Raw genomic sequence first — 17269 nt, 5'->3', positions numbered from 1 at the left:
ACCTTCGCAGTTTAAATCTGTCAAAAGCGCTGCCATGCGTCAGAAATTTCCTCAAGTTGATTCGACTATATGAGCGTCTTCGTAGTGAAGAATAAATGTATTAAAGCTTCATATATGATGCGGCATTTTTTACGCATCTCAGTGTTTATGACGCCATATCTCTTTAATTACGTGTCTTTGGTTGGTTTATTTGGGGGAGGGGACCAAACAGCGAGCTCATCGGTCCCACCGGATTAGGGAAGAATGGGGAAAGAAGTCGTCTGTGCCCTTTCAGAGGAACCATCCCTTATACCTGGAAGGAGCCTGAAACGACTTGCTACAATGTCCACGCACACATATATATTCGACGACCGAAATTATCTTGCGATTTTCTCAATAACTCTTGAGAAGTACGCACTACTGCTTACACATTTTGTTGTCCTCATAGAGTACTACGAGTGTACGAAATTTGCAGTAAATCCGCGTTCCAAACGTCGTGGCCTCCCCTTGTGAGACGAGTAAGTCCATACGAAACCACGTTTGTCTCTTGCGATTATGAGAGGCTCCGCAACACAACATTAAAACAGAGATTTTTTTGTGACTGCGGCGCAGATGGCCTGGCTGTACATGGGACCCCGGGCAGGGCTGTCGCGAGAGGAGCTTACTGGCCAGTTGTTCGCTGGTGACAGCGAGTCCGGCGTGGCAGGAGAGCTGGCGCAGCATGCGCCTGGTGCAGCGGCCGACGGCAGCGCTAGCGGTGGCCGCGACGGGCAGCCGCGACCGCGACGGCAGCTGCTGCTCGTGGCAGCACGCCTCCACCAGCCGGCGGCCGCGCAACTGCGACGCGGACGGCGCCCGGCACACCAGTCCAGTACGTACTGGAAACACACCACCAGCCCTTCTCCTCGCACACAATAACTAACAATCTTCCTCCTTTCTACATTTTCCCATTAGAAATCGTTTCTTAATCAGTCATCTCATGATGTGCGAATGCAATATGTACACTACTGGCCATTAAAATTGCTACACCACGAAGATGACGCGCTACACACGCGAAATTTAACCGACAGGAAGAAGATGCTGTGATATGCAAATGATTAGCTTTTCAGAGCATTCACAAAAGGTTGGCGCCGGTGGCGACACGTACAACGTGCTGACATGAGGAAAGCTTCCAACAGATTTCGCATAACAAACAGCAACCGGCGTTGCCTGGTGAAAAGGTTTTGTGATGCCTCGTGTAAGGAGGAGAAATGCGTACCATGACGTTTCCGACTTTGATAAAGGTCGGATTGTAGCCTATCGCGATTGTGGTTTATCGTATCGCGACTGCTGCGCCTGTTGGTCGAGATCCAATGACTGTTAGCAGAATATGGAATCGGTGGGAGCAGGAGGGTAATACGGAACGCCGTGCTGGATCACAACGGCCTCGTATCACTAGCAGTCGAGATGACAGGCATCTTATTCGCATGGCTGTAACGGATCGTGCAACCACGTCTCGATCCCTGAGTCAACAGATGGGGACGTTTGCAAGACACCAACCACCTGCACGAACAGCTCAACGACGTTTGCAGCAGCATGGAGTGTCTGCGATGGTGTATTCAAAGACGAACCTGGGTGCACGAATGGCAAAACGTCATTTTTTCCGATGAATCCAGGTTCTGTTTACAGCATCATGATGGTCGCATCCGTGTTTGGCGACATCGCGGTGAACGCACATTGGAAGCGTGTATTCGTCATCGCCATACTGGTGTATCCCCCGGCGTGATGGTACGGGGTGCCATTGGTTACACGTCTCGGTCACCTCTTGTTCGCAATGACGTTACATTTCAGATGTGTTACTACCCGTGGCTCTAACCTTCATTCCATCCCAGCGAAACCCTACATTTCAGCAGGATAATGCACGACCACATTTTGCAGGTCCTGTACGGGCCTTTCTGGATACAGAAAATGTTCGACTGCTGCCCTGGCCAGCACATTCTCCAGATCTCTCACCAATTGAAAACGTCTGGTCAATGGTGGCCGAGGAACTGGCTCGTCACAATACGCCAGTCACTACTCTCGATGAACTGTGATATCGTGTTGAAGCTGCATGGGCAGCTGTACCTGTACACGCCATCCAAGCTCTGTTTGACTGAATGCCCAGGCGTATCAAGGCCGTTACTACGGCCAGAGGTGGTTGTTCTGGGTACTGATTTCTCAGGATCTATGTACCCAAATTGCGTGAAAATGTAGTCACACGTCAGTTCTAGTATAATATATTTGTCCAATGAATACCTGTTTATCATCTGCATTTCTTCTTTGTGTAGCAATTTTAAAGGCCAGTAGTGTACGTAACAACCCTTACACTTTTTTTCTGTGATTATGGAGCATTGTAGCAGTCGCTGCGAAAAGCCACTACTTCCACGAATCAAATATGCACTGATGAGCCAAAACATTATGACCATCTGCTTAATAGCTTGTCCGTCCGTCTTTGGAACGAAAGACATCACTGATTCTGCGTATCAGAGATCCGACAGTTTGCTGGTAGGTTTGTGGATGTACGGGGCATCAGATGTCTACAGACATTCGCGTAAATAACGGGCTGCTGATTTGCGATAGAGATCCAGATGAGTTCCATAGGATTTACATCAGGTGAATTTGGTCGCTGAGACATCAACGTGAGCTCGCTGTAATGCTCCTCAAACCACTGTAACACGTTTCTGGCTCAAAGACACGGACAATTGTGCTGCTGTCGAGGAAGATAAAGCATGAAGGGATGCAGGTGGTTCACAGCTGTCAGTGTGTCTTTGATTACTAGCACAGGACCATGCAAGCGCAGAAGAATGTCTCCCACAGCATAATACTGCTTGCACCAGCCTGCGTCCCTCTCACATTCCGAGCCGCCGTTCACCTCGGCGACGGCGTTTGTGGATACTACCATCGACCAAGTGTAGCAAAAATGTGATACAACCGAAGAGCCGACCCATTTCCATTGATCGACTGTCGAATCCCGATGGTCCCGTGCCCACTGAAATCATAACTGATTATGTCGTTGGGTCAGCATGTGAACACGTAGGTGTGGTCTGTTGCGGAGCTCCGTGTTCAACAATGTAAGATTAACAGTGTGCTTTGAAACACTTGTGCGTGCACCAGCCTTGCACTCTTTCGGTAGACATATCCCCGTCCGTGTCCGCTCCGCTTACATACATCCGTTCATCTACATCTACATTTATACTCCGCAAGCCACTCAACGGTGTGTGGCGGAGGGCACTTTACGTGCCACTGTCATTACCTCCCTCTCCTGTTCCAGTCGCGTATGGTTCGCGGGAAGAACGACTGCCGGAAAGCCTCCGTGCTCGCTCGAATCTCTCTAATTTTACATTCGTGATACCCTCGGGAGGTATAAGTAGAGGGAAGCAATATACTCGATACCTCATCCAGAAACGCTCCCTTTCGAAACCTGGACAGCAAGCTACACGCGATGTAGAGCGCCTCTCTTGCAGAGTCTACCACTTCAGTTTGCTAAACATCTCCGTAACGCTATCACGCTTACCAAATAACCCTGTGACGAAACGCGCCGCTCTTCTTTGGATCTTCTCTATCTCCTCCGTCAACCCGATCTGGCACGGATCCCACACTGATGAGCAATACTCAAGTATAGGTCGAACGAGTGTTTTGTAAGACACCTCCTTTGTTGGTGGACTACATTTTCCAAGGACTCTCCCAGTGAATCTCAACCTGGCACCCGCATTACCAACAATTAATTTTATATGATCATTCCCCTTCAAATCGTTCCGCACGCATACTCCCAGATATTTTACAGAAGTTAACTGCTACCAGTGTTTGTTCCGCTATCATATAATCATACAATAAAGGATCCTTCTTTCTATGTATTCGCAATACATTACATTTGTCTACGTTAATGGTCAGTTGCCACTCCCTGCACCAAGTGCCTATCCGCTGCAGATCTTCCTGCATTTCGCTGCAATTTTCTAATGCTGCAACTTCTCTGTATACTACAGCATCATCTGCGAAAAGCCGCATGGAACTTCCAACACTATCTACTAGGTCATTTATATATATTGTGAAAAGCAATGGTCCCATAACACTCCCCTGTGGCACGCCAGAGGTTACTTTAACGTCTGTAGACGCCTCTCCATTGAGAACAACATGCTGTGTTCTGTTTGCTAAAAACTCTTCAATCCAGCCACACAGTTGGTCTGATATTCCATAGGCTCTTACTTTGTTTATCAGGCGACAGTGCGGCACTGTATCTAACGCCTTCCGGAAGTCAAGGAAAATGGCATCTACCTGGGAGCCAGTATCTACCATGTCACTCACCCGTAACACCACCAGCCGGCATCCAACGTCACACTATGGGCATTGATCATCATGTTTTGGTTTATCAGTGTAACTACGAGGGGCGTTCAATAAGTAATGCAGCACTTTTTTTCCTTGGACAATTTCGGTTGAAAAAATGCGGAATTTATTGCTAAACTTAGTGGAATATTCCCGCTTCAGCCCCCTACTTCATGAAGTTCCGATATGGGGTGGCGCTATAAATAGCCTTCGAAATGGCGTCTGTAACGGAAGTGCGTTACAGGCAGCGAGCTGTCATCGGGTTTCTTTTGGCGGAAAACCGAGCATCGCAGATATTCATAAGCGCTTGCAGAATGTCTGTGGAGACCTGGCAACGAACAAAAGCAAGGTGAGTCTTTGGGCGAGGCGTCCGTCATCATCACAATCGGTTCGCGCAAACGTGTTTGATCTCCCGCGTACCGTCCGGCCTCACGCAGCTGTGACTCCTGCAATGTTAAAATGTGCGGACAGACTCATTCGAGGTGCTCGACGGATCACAATCAAATACTTCTTTGCACAACTGGACGTGTCTGTTGATAGCGCTAACACACTCGTTGACCAGTTGGGGTACTCAAGGGCGTGTGGCCGTTGGGTTCCTTGCTGCTTAACCGAAGATCATACAGAGTAGCCGTCTGTGCAGAATTGCTAGAGCGTTACGTCGCTAATCATGATAATTGTTGATCCAACAGTACGTTGACTCCGCCGTCGACCAGTAGAAGGCTACCATGCTGGCATACAGGCCCTTCCACAGTATGGTCACGTAAAATCGTCGCAAGTCAACAGAGTATGTTAAAAAATAGAGTTTTGTAGCCAAAAGAATGGGGAAGAATAATACGGTGTATTGGATTTCTGAATAAAACCAACCTGCTTTAAGAAAAAATGTATTACTTTACTAACTGAGCGTCCCCTCGTAGACCAACTCACATCATTGCCCTACACCGCAAGGAGGGATTAATTTATTACCATTAGTATGCACTCTTTATACACCTAGTAGTCAACAGTTACCGATCACCTCGAAAAGATGAAGTAATTCACTCCTTGGTTGTTTGCGGATAGATGCCCGCAGTGGACACAGACATCTAAATCCCCAAGCCACCGTACCGCAGCACGCCGCTAGAGAGCCAAGACAAACTGACGCAGCCCATTGATGAAACCCCCACCCAGAACACATTTAACTATTCACAATCTTTTGTGAGAGTGAATCCTTCCTATAGAATAAAATAATGTTAATGACAACAATTTAACATTCCTAATCGTAAATTTTCCTATTGATATATCAATTGATATAATTTTTATCCCCCCATGAACCATGGACCTTGCCGTTGGTGGGGAGGCTTGCGTACCTCAACGACACAGACAGCCGTACCGTAGGTGCAACCACAACGGAGGGGTATCTGTTGAGAGGCCGGACAAACATGTGGTTCCTGAAGAGGGGCAGTAGCCTTTTCAGTAGTTGCAGGGGCAACAGTCTGGATGATTGACTGATCTGTGGCCTTGTAACGCAAACCAAAACGGCCTTGCTGTGCTGGTACTGCGAACGGCTGAAAGCAAGGGGAAACTACAGGTGTAATTTTTCCCGAGGGCATGCAGCTTTACTGTATGATTAAATGATGATGGCGTCCTCTTGGGTAAAATATTCCAGAGATAAAATAGTCCCCCATTCGGATCTCCGGGCGGGGACTACTCAGGAGGACGTCGTTATCAGGAGAAAGAAAACTGGCGTTCTACGGATCCGGCTAAGAAATGAAAGAGGAAGCCGCCTGGTAGAATTTTGCACAGAGCATAACTTAATCATAGCTAACACTTGGTTCAAGAATCATGAAAGAAGGTTGTATACATGGCAGAACCCTGGGGATACTAAAAGGTTTCAGATAGATTATATAATGGTAAGACAGAGATTTAGGAACCAGGTTCTAAATTGTAAGACATTTCCAGGGGCAGGTGTAGACTCTGACTACACTCTAATGGTTATGAAATGTAGATTAAAACTGAAGAAATTCCAAAAAGGTGGGAATTTAAGGAGATGGGACCTGGATAAACTGAAAGAACCAGAGGTTGTACAGATTTTCAGGGAGAGCATAAGGGAACAATCGACAGGAATGGGGGAAAGAAATACAGTAGAAGACGAATGGGTAGCTCTGAGGGATGAAGTAGTGAAGGCAGCAGAGGATCAAGTAGGTAAAAAGATGAGGGCTAGTAGAAATCCTTGGGTAAAAGAAGAGATACTGAATTTAATACAAAAATGCAGTAAGTGAAGCAGGCAAAAAGGAATACAAACGTCTCAAAAATGAGATCGACAGGAAGTGCAAAATGGCTAAGCAGGGATGGCTAGAGGACAAATGTAAGAATGTAGAGGCTTATCTCACGAGGGGTAAGATAGATACTGCCTACAGGAAAATTAAAGAGACCTTTGGAGAAAAGAGAACCACCTGCATGAATATCAAGAGCTCAGATGGAAACCCAGTTCTAAGGAAAGAAGGGAAAGCAGAAAGGTGGAAGGAGTATATAGAGGGTTTATACAAGGGCGATGTACTTGAGGACAATATTATGGAAATGGAAGAGGATGTAGATGAAGATGAAATGGGAGATACGACACTGCGTGAAGAGTTTGACAGAGCACTGAAAGATCTGAGTCGAAACAAGGCCCCGGGAGTAGACAACATTCCATTAGAACTACTGACGGCCTTGGGAGAGCCAATCCTGACAAAACTCTACCATCTGGTGAGCAAGATGTATGAGACAGGCGAAATACCCTCAGACTTCAAGAAGAATATAATAATTCCAATCCCAAAGAAAGCAGGTATTGACAGATGTGAAAATTACCGAACTATCAGTTTAATAAGTCACAGCTGCAAAATACTAACGCTAATTCTTTACAGACGAATGGAAAAACTTGTAGATGCCGACCTCGGGGAAGATCGGTTTGGATTTCGTAGAAATGTTGGAACACGTGAGGCAATACTGACCCTACGACTTATCTTAGAAGAAAGATTAAGGAAAGGCAAACATACGTTTCTAGCATTTGTAGACTTGGAGAAAGTCTTTTGACAATGTTGACTGGAATACTCTCTTTCAAATTCTGAAGGTGGCAGCGGTAAAATACAGGGAGCGAAAGGCTATTTACAATTTCTACAGAAACCAGATGGCAGTTATAAGAGTCGAGGGGCATGGAAGGGAAGCTGTGGTTGGGAAGGGAGTAAGACAAGGTTGTAGCCTCTCCCCGATGCTATTCAATCTGTATATTGAGCAAGTAGTAAATGAAACAAAAGAAAAGTTCGGAGTAGGTATTAAAATCCATGGAGAAGAAATAAAAACTTTGAGGTTCGCCGATGACATTGTAATTCTGTCAGAGACAGCAAAGGACTTGGAAGAGCAGTTGAACGGAATGGACAGTGTCTTGAAAGGAGGGTATAAGATGAACATCAACAAAAGCAAAACAAGGATAATGGAATGTAGTCGAATTAAGTCGGGTGATGCTGAGGGAATTAGATTAGGAAATGAGACACTTAAGGTAGTAAAGGAGTTTTGCTATTTGGGGAGGAAAATAACTGATGATGGTCGAAGTAGAGAGGATATAAAATGTAGACTGGCAATGACAAGGAAAGCGTTTCTGAAGAAGAGTAATTTGTTAACATCGAGTATTGATTTAAGTGTTAGGAAGTCATTCTGAAAGTATTTGTATGGAGTGTAGCCATGTATGGAAGTGACACGTGGACGATAAATAGTTTAGACAAGAAGAGAGAGAAGCTTTCGAAATGTGGTGCTACAGAAGAATGCTGAAGATTAGATGGGTAGATCACATAACTAATGAGGAGGTATTGAATAGAACTGGGGAGAAGAGGAGATTGTGGCACAACTTGACTAGAAGAAGGGATCGGTTGGTAGAACATGTTCTGAGGCATCAAGGGATCACCAATTTGGTATTGGAGGGCAGCGTGGAGGGTAAAAATCGTAGAGGGAGACCAAGAGATGAATACACTAAGCAGATTCAGAAGGATGTAGGTTGCAGTACGTACTGAGAGATGAAGAAGCTTGCACAGGATAGAGTAGCATGGAGAGCTGCATCAAACCCGTCTCAGGACTGAAGAATACAACAACAACATAATTTTTAAAAGTTCTTTATCGTTGCAGATGGCAAACAAAGAAAAAAAAGCTGTAACGAAAAATATAGAAAGCCACAAGAAGTGTTAACAAGGTTCATATAAGAATATATTTTGTTTGTTTTCTAATCTGTGAATACTTTTCTTAAAAACTGAAATTCTGTAAATACAGATGGTAAAGAAAGGGTAACGTTCTAATAAAAATGATCAGCAAGACATCTGCATCATAACTCATCCTTGTTCTGCTAACGGCCTCGTCAAAGAGGGCGGAGAAGAGGACAGAAGTTCAGGGCAATATCTTTGCGTTGGGGTGGGAAACTGCCCCTAAAAGGTGGACGAATCAGCAAATGATGAACGGCGTGCGATACAGAAGGCAATGGCAACCACTACATTAAAGACACACAACGTGCATCCACAGGAAATGTGGCCCGTAATTGAAAAACGTGTCACTACGATCTCTCTACGGGCAAAAGATTCCAGACTAGTCCCCCATTCGGAGCTCCGGGAGGGGACTGCGAAGGGAAAGGTGACAGTGACAGTATTGGAAAACACGCAGCAAATAATTGATGACGTAGGGTGCAATTGTTACTCTGAGATGAAAAGTTTGGCATGGACAGTATTCGTGGCAGGCCGCAACAAACCAGTCAAAAAACTGATAGCTCAAAAAAAAGTAAAGAGCTCTCTTCCTGTTATGTAAAATAAAATAAAAAATTCACTGATGATAACATATCTGGATACAAGGAAAAAAGTGCCGTCACAAGGATGGACCTATGTAAAAACAAATTTATTTGTATGTAAACACGGACATAAGAGTGAGCTTTAACCTCGAGATTAATTACACAGTAATATTGTGCGGTAACTCGTTCTCTGCATTTGACACAGAACCGCGCTTCAATAATGCGTACCGAGTTGGTGGAAGTGTACGCTAACAGCCATCATATTACACAATGGATGGGTGGCGAAGACGCTTCCAATGTTGTCAAACAATACCGAACGACGGAGAACGAAGTGGCAGACCACCTCTCTGTGAAGAACGGGGACTCTCGCGAAAGAGCTGGAGGCTCTGTTGATCTAAAACCAGAGTATCGCAATAGAGGTGATGGCGGAAAAAGTGAAAATCAGTTGTTTACATCATCTTGTACGACATTTTGCTCTTGGGAAAGATGGCCACCCGCTGCGTTTTTCGTTGTTCACACCCATTCAGAAAAATCCACCGGAAATGTTGCAGCTGTGTCAGAACAATCCTGATGGCTTTTTGTGACGGCTCATCACAGCGACCGAGCGCTGTGTGACCCCGACACGAAGGTAGGTAGGTTGGTTTGTATGGTTGGTTGGGTAGTTGGTTGACTTGGGGGAGAGGACCAAACAGCGAGGTTATCGGTCCTTTCGGAGGGAGCGAAGTCCCCCGTGCCCTTTCACAGGAAACATCCCGACATTTGCCCGAAACGATTTTGGTATAACACGGAAAACCTAAATGAGGATGGCTGGACACTGGTTTCAACCGTCGTCCTCCCGAATGCGACACAAAGGAGTAAAACATGCAGTGGAAACGTCATTCCTCCAACGCCGAGATACAGTCATCACTGGACAAAGAGCAAGGAGATGCTGAGTGTTTTTGGGAACTACCATGGTGTGGTGCTAACAGATTATGTTCGTAAGGGACAGATCGTCAGAAAGTAAGTTTATCATAAAACAGCGTCTCTGTCATCTGACAGGAGTTACGATGAAGACATCAGGTGCATTTACCACGAAGGGGTTGCCATGAAGTGGTACAGCCTAGTGACTTACTTCTTGTTTCACAAATTAAGAAGAAATGCAACACAAGACATTTCAATCTCAGATAACAGCACTGGTCAAAATGCACTGTTTTTTAAACATATTGGTTTACAGCCTGAAAATTATTTTTAAAGCTCTAGATTATCACACGAAATTGTGAAATTTTTTCTCGATTACTCGCTAACGAGGACCCACCAGGTGAATCGCTGCAGTGTGTTACACTGGGGAGCCTAACCTTCATTTAAAGGAAGAAGAATCAACTCAACTCACCGAAGTACTTAATTATGGAAATGGCGTTATTACTTCACAATATTCAGCATCTTTAGACATCTAGAAGATAGACATCTCACTGATATTCGACACGAAGGATCCTGTTGTTCTATAATTAAGACCTTTGTGGAGAAAACCGTACAGCTCCAGGGACTAACAAGGAGACGTCCCTCGGGGTAGGACTGACTTTTTGAAACCTTACACTACGGTCACAGGTTCGAATCCTGCATCGGGGATGGATGTGTGTGATGTCCTTAGGTTAGTTAGGTTTCAGTAGTTCTAAGTTCGTGAGAACTGACGACCTCAGATGTTACGTCCCATAGTGCTCAGAGCCATTTGAGCCAACATAAAGACACAGCTCATTCCCTATCAAACATCCAGCGTTGGAACTGTAGTCGAATTTACCTTATTTCATTATTTAAGATGTAATTTAGGTGAGGAGTATCACGATTCCACCACGATAAGGTTGGCTTTTTATTCGGCTATTTGGTTCAAATGTATTTTTTATTTCTAATCCAGTGTCCCGTCATGTTATTCATCGTTTTACATTTTTAATTTTCGAATCCACAACATTCTGTATGTGTGGAATGTTTGTATGACAATCACCATCTTCAAAAGCGTTCATCTTGTATCGAAAAATACGTTTCTGACACCATTACACTGTAAATGTACATAGATTGTTTTATCTTTTGTTTTTAAGTGATAAACTGCCATTTTCAAATATTTAAATGTTGTGAGGATAACTGAAAATAATTAAATTCACATGCACATATGTTCCAAATGGGAAAAGTATGGAAGGAGGAAAATCGATTAAAATGGCTTGACAAAGATTACACATTTAAAAAAATACATTTAAGCCAATTAAATGACCCGACCGGAGAGGCCGAGCGGTTCTAGGCGCTACAGTCTGGAACCGTGCGACCGCTACGTTCGCAGGTTCGAATCCTGCCTCGGGCATGGATGTGTGTGATGTCCTTAGGTTAGTTAGGTCCAAGTAGTTCTAAGTTCTAGGGGACTGATGACCTCAGAAGTTAAGTCCCATAGTGCTCAGAGCCACTTGAACCAAGTAAATGAATAAAAATAATGGTCAAAATCATTTCGATAAGGATTAAAAGACAAAAAATTTCAAAGCACCTGAGTAGTTTTAAATCCACAACCTAACAACCTTTTGAATGTGTGGAATGCACCTTAATCATTACAGTAAGCCACTAGCGTGAATAATAAAACTATTTTTAAAGCGAAATTACGATTTTTTTTATCAATCACTCACAATTAAAGTCCCTTAGAGCGACTGGCTGCAGACTGTCATACCTGGGACCCTAACCTACATCACCGTATAGATGGTTTCAAAAAAAATCCATCCCTGGGGACGTCTCCTTATAAGAATATGGGTTGTACTTGCAAACACAGCGAAGATTCTCGAAGATTTTGATTTTCAACCACACTTACATCGACAAATTCAAGAGCAATAAGTAAAAACCCCAAAGCCACCAGTCTTTTGTTTATGAGTGAGAGCCACAACTTCGATACAAAGTTTGCTTCATGGAAGGAACGCTACGTATCTTCTATAAAATTACACGTCGTAATTTTTTTATTTTTATTTTGATGGTATAGGCTTACGACATTTGATGAAACACTGTAAGCTCTCAGTCATCGAATGAACTTTTAATCAAGAAGAAAGTCATCAGACAGCCCTGCATACCACTATAGAGAGAATGTCACAAGTTCAGTAAAATTATATCAAAATTTGACAGTCCAAGAGGGACAAAAAACAACTCAATAGGTTTGCCGAAGCACTTAGGACTCGACTAATCGACTGATAATTTATTATTACTTTGATTTAAATTTAGAGATAATATACAGACTAATTCCAACTTTGATGGCCTGAAATTCAGTTATGCCACGGATTTCGCGGCCCCTCCCGCTGGAGGTTCTAGTTGTCCCTCGGGAATGGGTGCGTGTGTTGTTCTTAGCATAAGTTAGAGTAAGTGATGTGTAAGTCTAGGACACGGTGATCTCGGCAGTTTACTACCTTAGGAATTCACACACACAGAAATTTTCTGTGTATGTTCCCACAGTTCCTTTAGTTATTCTGACAACCGGATTTTCATCCAGACAGTTTTGTGTGTATGTGGTTGACGTAGAACTTTGGTAGCTGGCGCAATGAACTTCTTTTGACAGTTTTACGTGGGTACTGTTTGTGGTTTTAATTTAATTTTTGGCGCAGTTTAGAACCAAGGCTTATAATGTTTATAGGATAATTTTTGTAATAAGGTTTTTCTCTTTTCGATACTCTGATGATGTCTAACCACGGCGGAACGCGGCATTTTCAAATAGAAACATAATAAAGTAAGGTACCATACTGACGGGAATACAATAAACCAAAAACAGGTGCAAATGATATTAAAAATATCACACAGGTGCTGAGGAAAACAGGTTAATTGATAACTTTGCAAGACTTTTCTGGAGTTCCTTGCAAGAGACCCCAGAAGCATTTTGAGAATAAATTCAGTGCTTCAGAAAGAGATAAGAAGATGTCTACGGATACTTTAGCTTGCAACACGTCGTAAGTTTTCGCGCCCAGAGTCAAGGTCCATAAAATTCTACTGTGTTGTAGACAGCGTCGCATTGTATTCCGCCTGTTATAATCCGGAAATTATCATTCCCAAGGCTGTGGCTGCTTAATATATATTGGTAAAGCAGGGTGTTATTTTCCTTGTTGCAACGCATTTTCATAAATTACTGCTGTTTATTTTGCTGTAATTAAGAGGTCCACAAAAAATAAATCACCAGTACCCCATTAATAATCTTCTTTGAAAACACTCACGCTTTAAATAAAACCCATCCTTGAATTTTAAGAGCACCAAAAAATACATGAATTAAAACAACAGTGTGCGACTGGTCGATAAAGAGCTGCTAACTTAAGCTTCTCATTTCTCGCTAGATTCAAGAGGTATCCGCAATCAGATCCGAGCAGAATATGAAACTGAACATAATACTGTAACCACTGCCTTCAACGAAGGCTAGTTTTTTTTACGTGGATGGCTTTAAGTGAATGAGGGGGTGAGGATGAAGGGAGGGGTGCTGGGAATGTACAGAAAAAAGTCTCATATTAATTCAACTGTAGTAAATACTATATCGTGTGTACTTTCGAAGAAGTAAATGGCCGGCAAGGAATATGTAGTTTATTTTTTTACCGTGGCAAGATAATAATCAATGTAACAAATCTCTAGGCTTTGTGAATATTTGTATCATGTCTTTTCCGATAGGTGGCAAACTCTAAGGCTCCTACACCTCATTTCCGAACAACAATATAGTTTACAGCAAAGGCGTTAAATCAGTCCATGCCACGGCGACGCAGAGGGACGCACTGATGGAGGAGTCTGCTCTCTTGATCTCGTTTCAGCTTGCGGATACTGAGCTATTGCCTCACCAGCACTGATGCCAAACGCACAGAGGGGGCCCGAAGACTAATCTCGGGCCGTCTGTGGTGTTGACCTCTAGCACGCTGTTACCACGGCCGTTCGGGCGCCAGATTTATCACAGTAGCGCCTGAAGCAAAACAGTTACACGTAAGCTCCTCCCTCCTCTGACAACGGCTCAAAATATGAACTACCCACACACCAGCACCACGCAACTCAATTCGTAGCGCATCTCAGAACATAACTAGGAGTTATGCAGTCCGCATAGAATTTTTTACACAGTGAAATAGCCGTTCTACCAGAGAAATTAACAAAAAACAACCCATCCTTACGTCCAAAACACTTGCAATTTTTCCAGAGTTAGCAGAGTCTAAGCCCACATACGCAGACCTCAACAAATAAGCGCTACTGTCCCAGAAAGGTATAAAAACAGCAAAGATTAACTCCTCGTTGTATACATACAACCGAGCGAGGCAGTTAGGCACTCTAACAAGGGGAGGCCGCCAATTGTGAAATTCAGATTCGATTCATACTGCGCATAATAAAAGCTCATGGCCAGAGGTGTAATGTGGCAAAGCACCAAGATGCACTTCTCAGCCGTTGTCGAGAAAATCGACAGATAAAAGAAACCGTTGCGGTGAAATACTCTCTACGATTAGTAACTTTCTACAGCGTGGTGGTGCAGCGGTAAGCGCCCGGGTTCGTAATCCGAAGGTCGCCTGAAAATGTACTGTTGTCCCAAGCATATTGCAACAAACGGTGTATTTCTATCGCTGCTCGTTTAGTTTTTATTGCCGTTTCAAATATACCGGTCATTTTTGAAACACCCTGTATATATATGAATTACAAAAAAAAAATACTAAAAAAAGTTGCATGGCGCGAGATTCGATCCGGCGACCTTCGGATAACGAACCCCAGCGCTTACCGCTGCGCTATGACGCTGTAGAAAATCACTACTCGTAGAGAGTATTTCACCGCAACGGTTTCTTTTGACTGTCGATTTTATCGACAACGGCTGAGAAGTGCATCTTGGTGCTTTGCCATATTACACCTCTGGCCATGAGCTTTTATTATGCGCAGTATGAATCGAATCTGAATTTCACAATTGGCGGCCTTCCCTTGTAAGACAGTGTTTCAAACCGCTGTCAGGCCATCCAAATTTCGGTTTTCCGTGGTCTCCCTAAATTGCCAAAGACAAATGGAGGGATGGCTCCTATGAAAAGGACACGGTCGATTTCCGTCCACATTCTTCTCCAATGCAATCTAATTACCTCATCGTCGACGGGACGTTAAATCCTAATATTGCTTCCTTCACGTTATCCTACAGGTAAGCAATCTGTATGTAGCTCTTTCCGGTTTCTAGAGCAGTAGAACATCTCCATCTCTTCCGAACAAATTCAACCTTGTAAAATGTGTGTTGGTATGAAGTTGTAACATGTAAAAACGAGCAACATGGCACTTAAAAAAACCTAAATAAGGAAGGAGATAATGTTAGAATTTAACGTCTAGTTTACATTCATGTCATTACATTCATGCAGGGAGAAGCACTGAACATAGTCACAAAAATAAATATTTTCAGAAATAATGCAGGAGAAGTATTCATAGACAATATTAGTTGTTCACACTAACCACTAAAATTGGTGCAATAGAGCGAAGGGTGCAATCGACATACTGTCGTTTCATAAATTTTGGTATCGCCAGGAACGGGAGGAAAAATTATTCTAGCTTCCTAGTAACTGACAGGGCTCAGGTGACAACTTCTCTAGCAGCAAAACGCAGCTGAAACATTCATCTCCACGACCTTCTGAAAATAAAAAATTCTCACTATCTGGACTACAAGCGGATCTTACATAGGTGTAGGGTAAAGAAAAATAAGCAGTGTATTAGCATAAATAACGCTATCTACGAAAGTTATTTGCTGCCAGTGCTCGATGAGATTCTTTTAACGATAATGTAAGCCATTTACTGCTATCAGTTAAATTTGTTATCAGTCTTCTCTGTGTTTCCACTTTATGTAGCTGTTCTTAAGGTAACACACAGATTTCTCTGTTGCTGATGGTGCTGCTGTTCTTGTTGTTGTGTTGCAGTTCTTCTTGTTGTTGCTGCTGCTGCTGCTGGCGTTAAGCCAGCAGACAGAATGGTTCATAGCTTGCTGTCTACTCCAATAGCGGCATACAAGCACCTCAGTTTGGTTTTTACCAATTCTATGGAGACAGTCGGCAAGTGAATTTCCCTTATCCAGTTACGTAATAGCAAAGTGTGACAAAAATTTGAAAGATATTCTACACAGATTATTGTCAAATAGATGTCACAGAGCTAAATATGATAGGTAACTACCATTCTTCAATCACGCAGTGAGAACTAAATCGAAATCTGCATCTCAACCAAGATCGGAATTCCTTACCGGCAAACCGAGCGAGGTGGCGCAGTGGTTAGACACTGGACTCGCATTCGGAAGGACGACGGTTCAATCCCGCGTTCCGTGATTTCCCTAAATCGCTCCAGGCAAATGCCGGGATGGTTCCTTTCAAAGGGCACGGCCGACTTCCTTCCCCGTCCTTCCCTAATCCGATGAGACCGATGACCTCGCTGTCTGGTCTCCTTCCCCAAAAACCAACCAACAACAACAATCTTACCGGCAAAATTAAGGTATCTGTTCCAACCTCGCATGTGCCTACAGGCTCAGCGACAAACTGAAAGGTGAATCGACAGCTGCACTTTGACAGTAGCCGGGGTAGTAGTACAATAGGAAATAAAATTATCCAAGAGGCATCTGAATGCGATGTTTTGCAACCGAAAGAAGTTGCGAAAGTGGGCTAAGTCTTCTACAACCCATTACCTGAAAAAGCCACTGAAAACAGTGGGATGGTTGCGACCAGACAAGTTACGTGACTGCCATACACTATGTCTCCTTCACTGGCTCTTCAGTTTGCACGCACTCCTGATCACGAACCTGTCATTCCACCATATTAGCAAGACAAAGTATTATTTACCTAGCATTTTACGTGCACCGATCTACAGAACAGAAACATTCTCACATTCATACTCACTCTCGGTTGTCTTGTTACACTGAAGAAAATTGCTGAAAGCACTTTCTTATGTCACTTTACATAACTCTGTGAAACAACGAAACAAACGCTCCGTTGTCCCAGCACTGGCTCGGGTAACGAAATGGTCGTAGCTTTGTCGACTTCAGTGTTTTAAGAAAACCACTAAATGACTGAGATCGGAGGTGACATTTTAACTTTTCCGTTTCGGAACAGTAAACACTTCCCCTACTCGTATGACGAAAGCCGGAAAGGCATCTGATAAATATGGATCTCTCAATTATTCTGCCGGGAAATTTAACATTAGAAGAAATACTCAGAGACGCCAAAGTCAACG

The 17269-nt window shown here is 43.6% G+C and overlaps 1 protein-coding gene across 1 annotated transcript in view; it reads right to left on the bottom strand.

Moving 5' to 3' along the window:
* LOC126413123 (ATP-dependent Clp protease ATP-binding subunit clpX-like, mitochondrial) overlaps positions 1-16555 on the bottom strand; it is a 70708-nt gene extending 54153 nt beyond the window's left edge. The window contains exons 1-2 of the mRNA XM_050083015.1: positions 16522-16555; positions 645-857 (exon numbers count right to left, since the gene is read on the bottom strand). Coding sequence (XP_049938972.1) covers positions 645-857; positions 16522-16555 — 247 coding nt within the window. The remainder of the gene's footprint in view (positions 1-644; positions 858-16521) is intronic.
* Between the last annotated feature and the right edge of the window lie 714 nt (positions 16556-17269).

The sequence above is a fragment of the Schistocerca serialis genome, chromosome 7 (assembly GCF_023864345.2).
Source record: "Schistocerca serialis cubense isolate TAMUIC-IGC-003099 chromosome 7, iqSchSeri2.2, whole genome shotgun sequence".
Taxonomy (NCBI): Eukaryota; Metazoa; Arthropoda; class Insecta; order Orthoptera; family Acrididae; genus Schistocerca; species Schistocerca serialis.
Note: the sequence above shows the minus strand (reverse complement) of the source record. Positions and strands in the feature narration are given on the sequence as shown.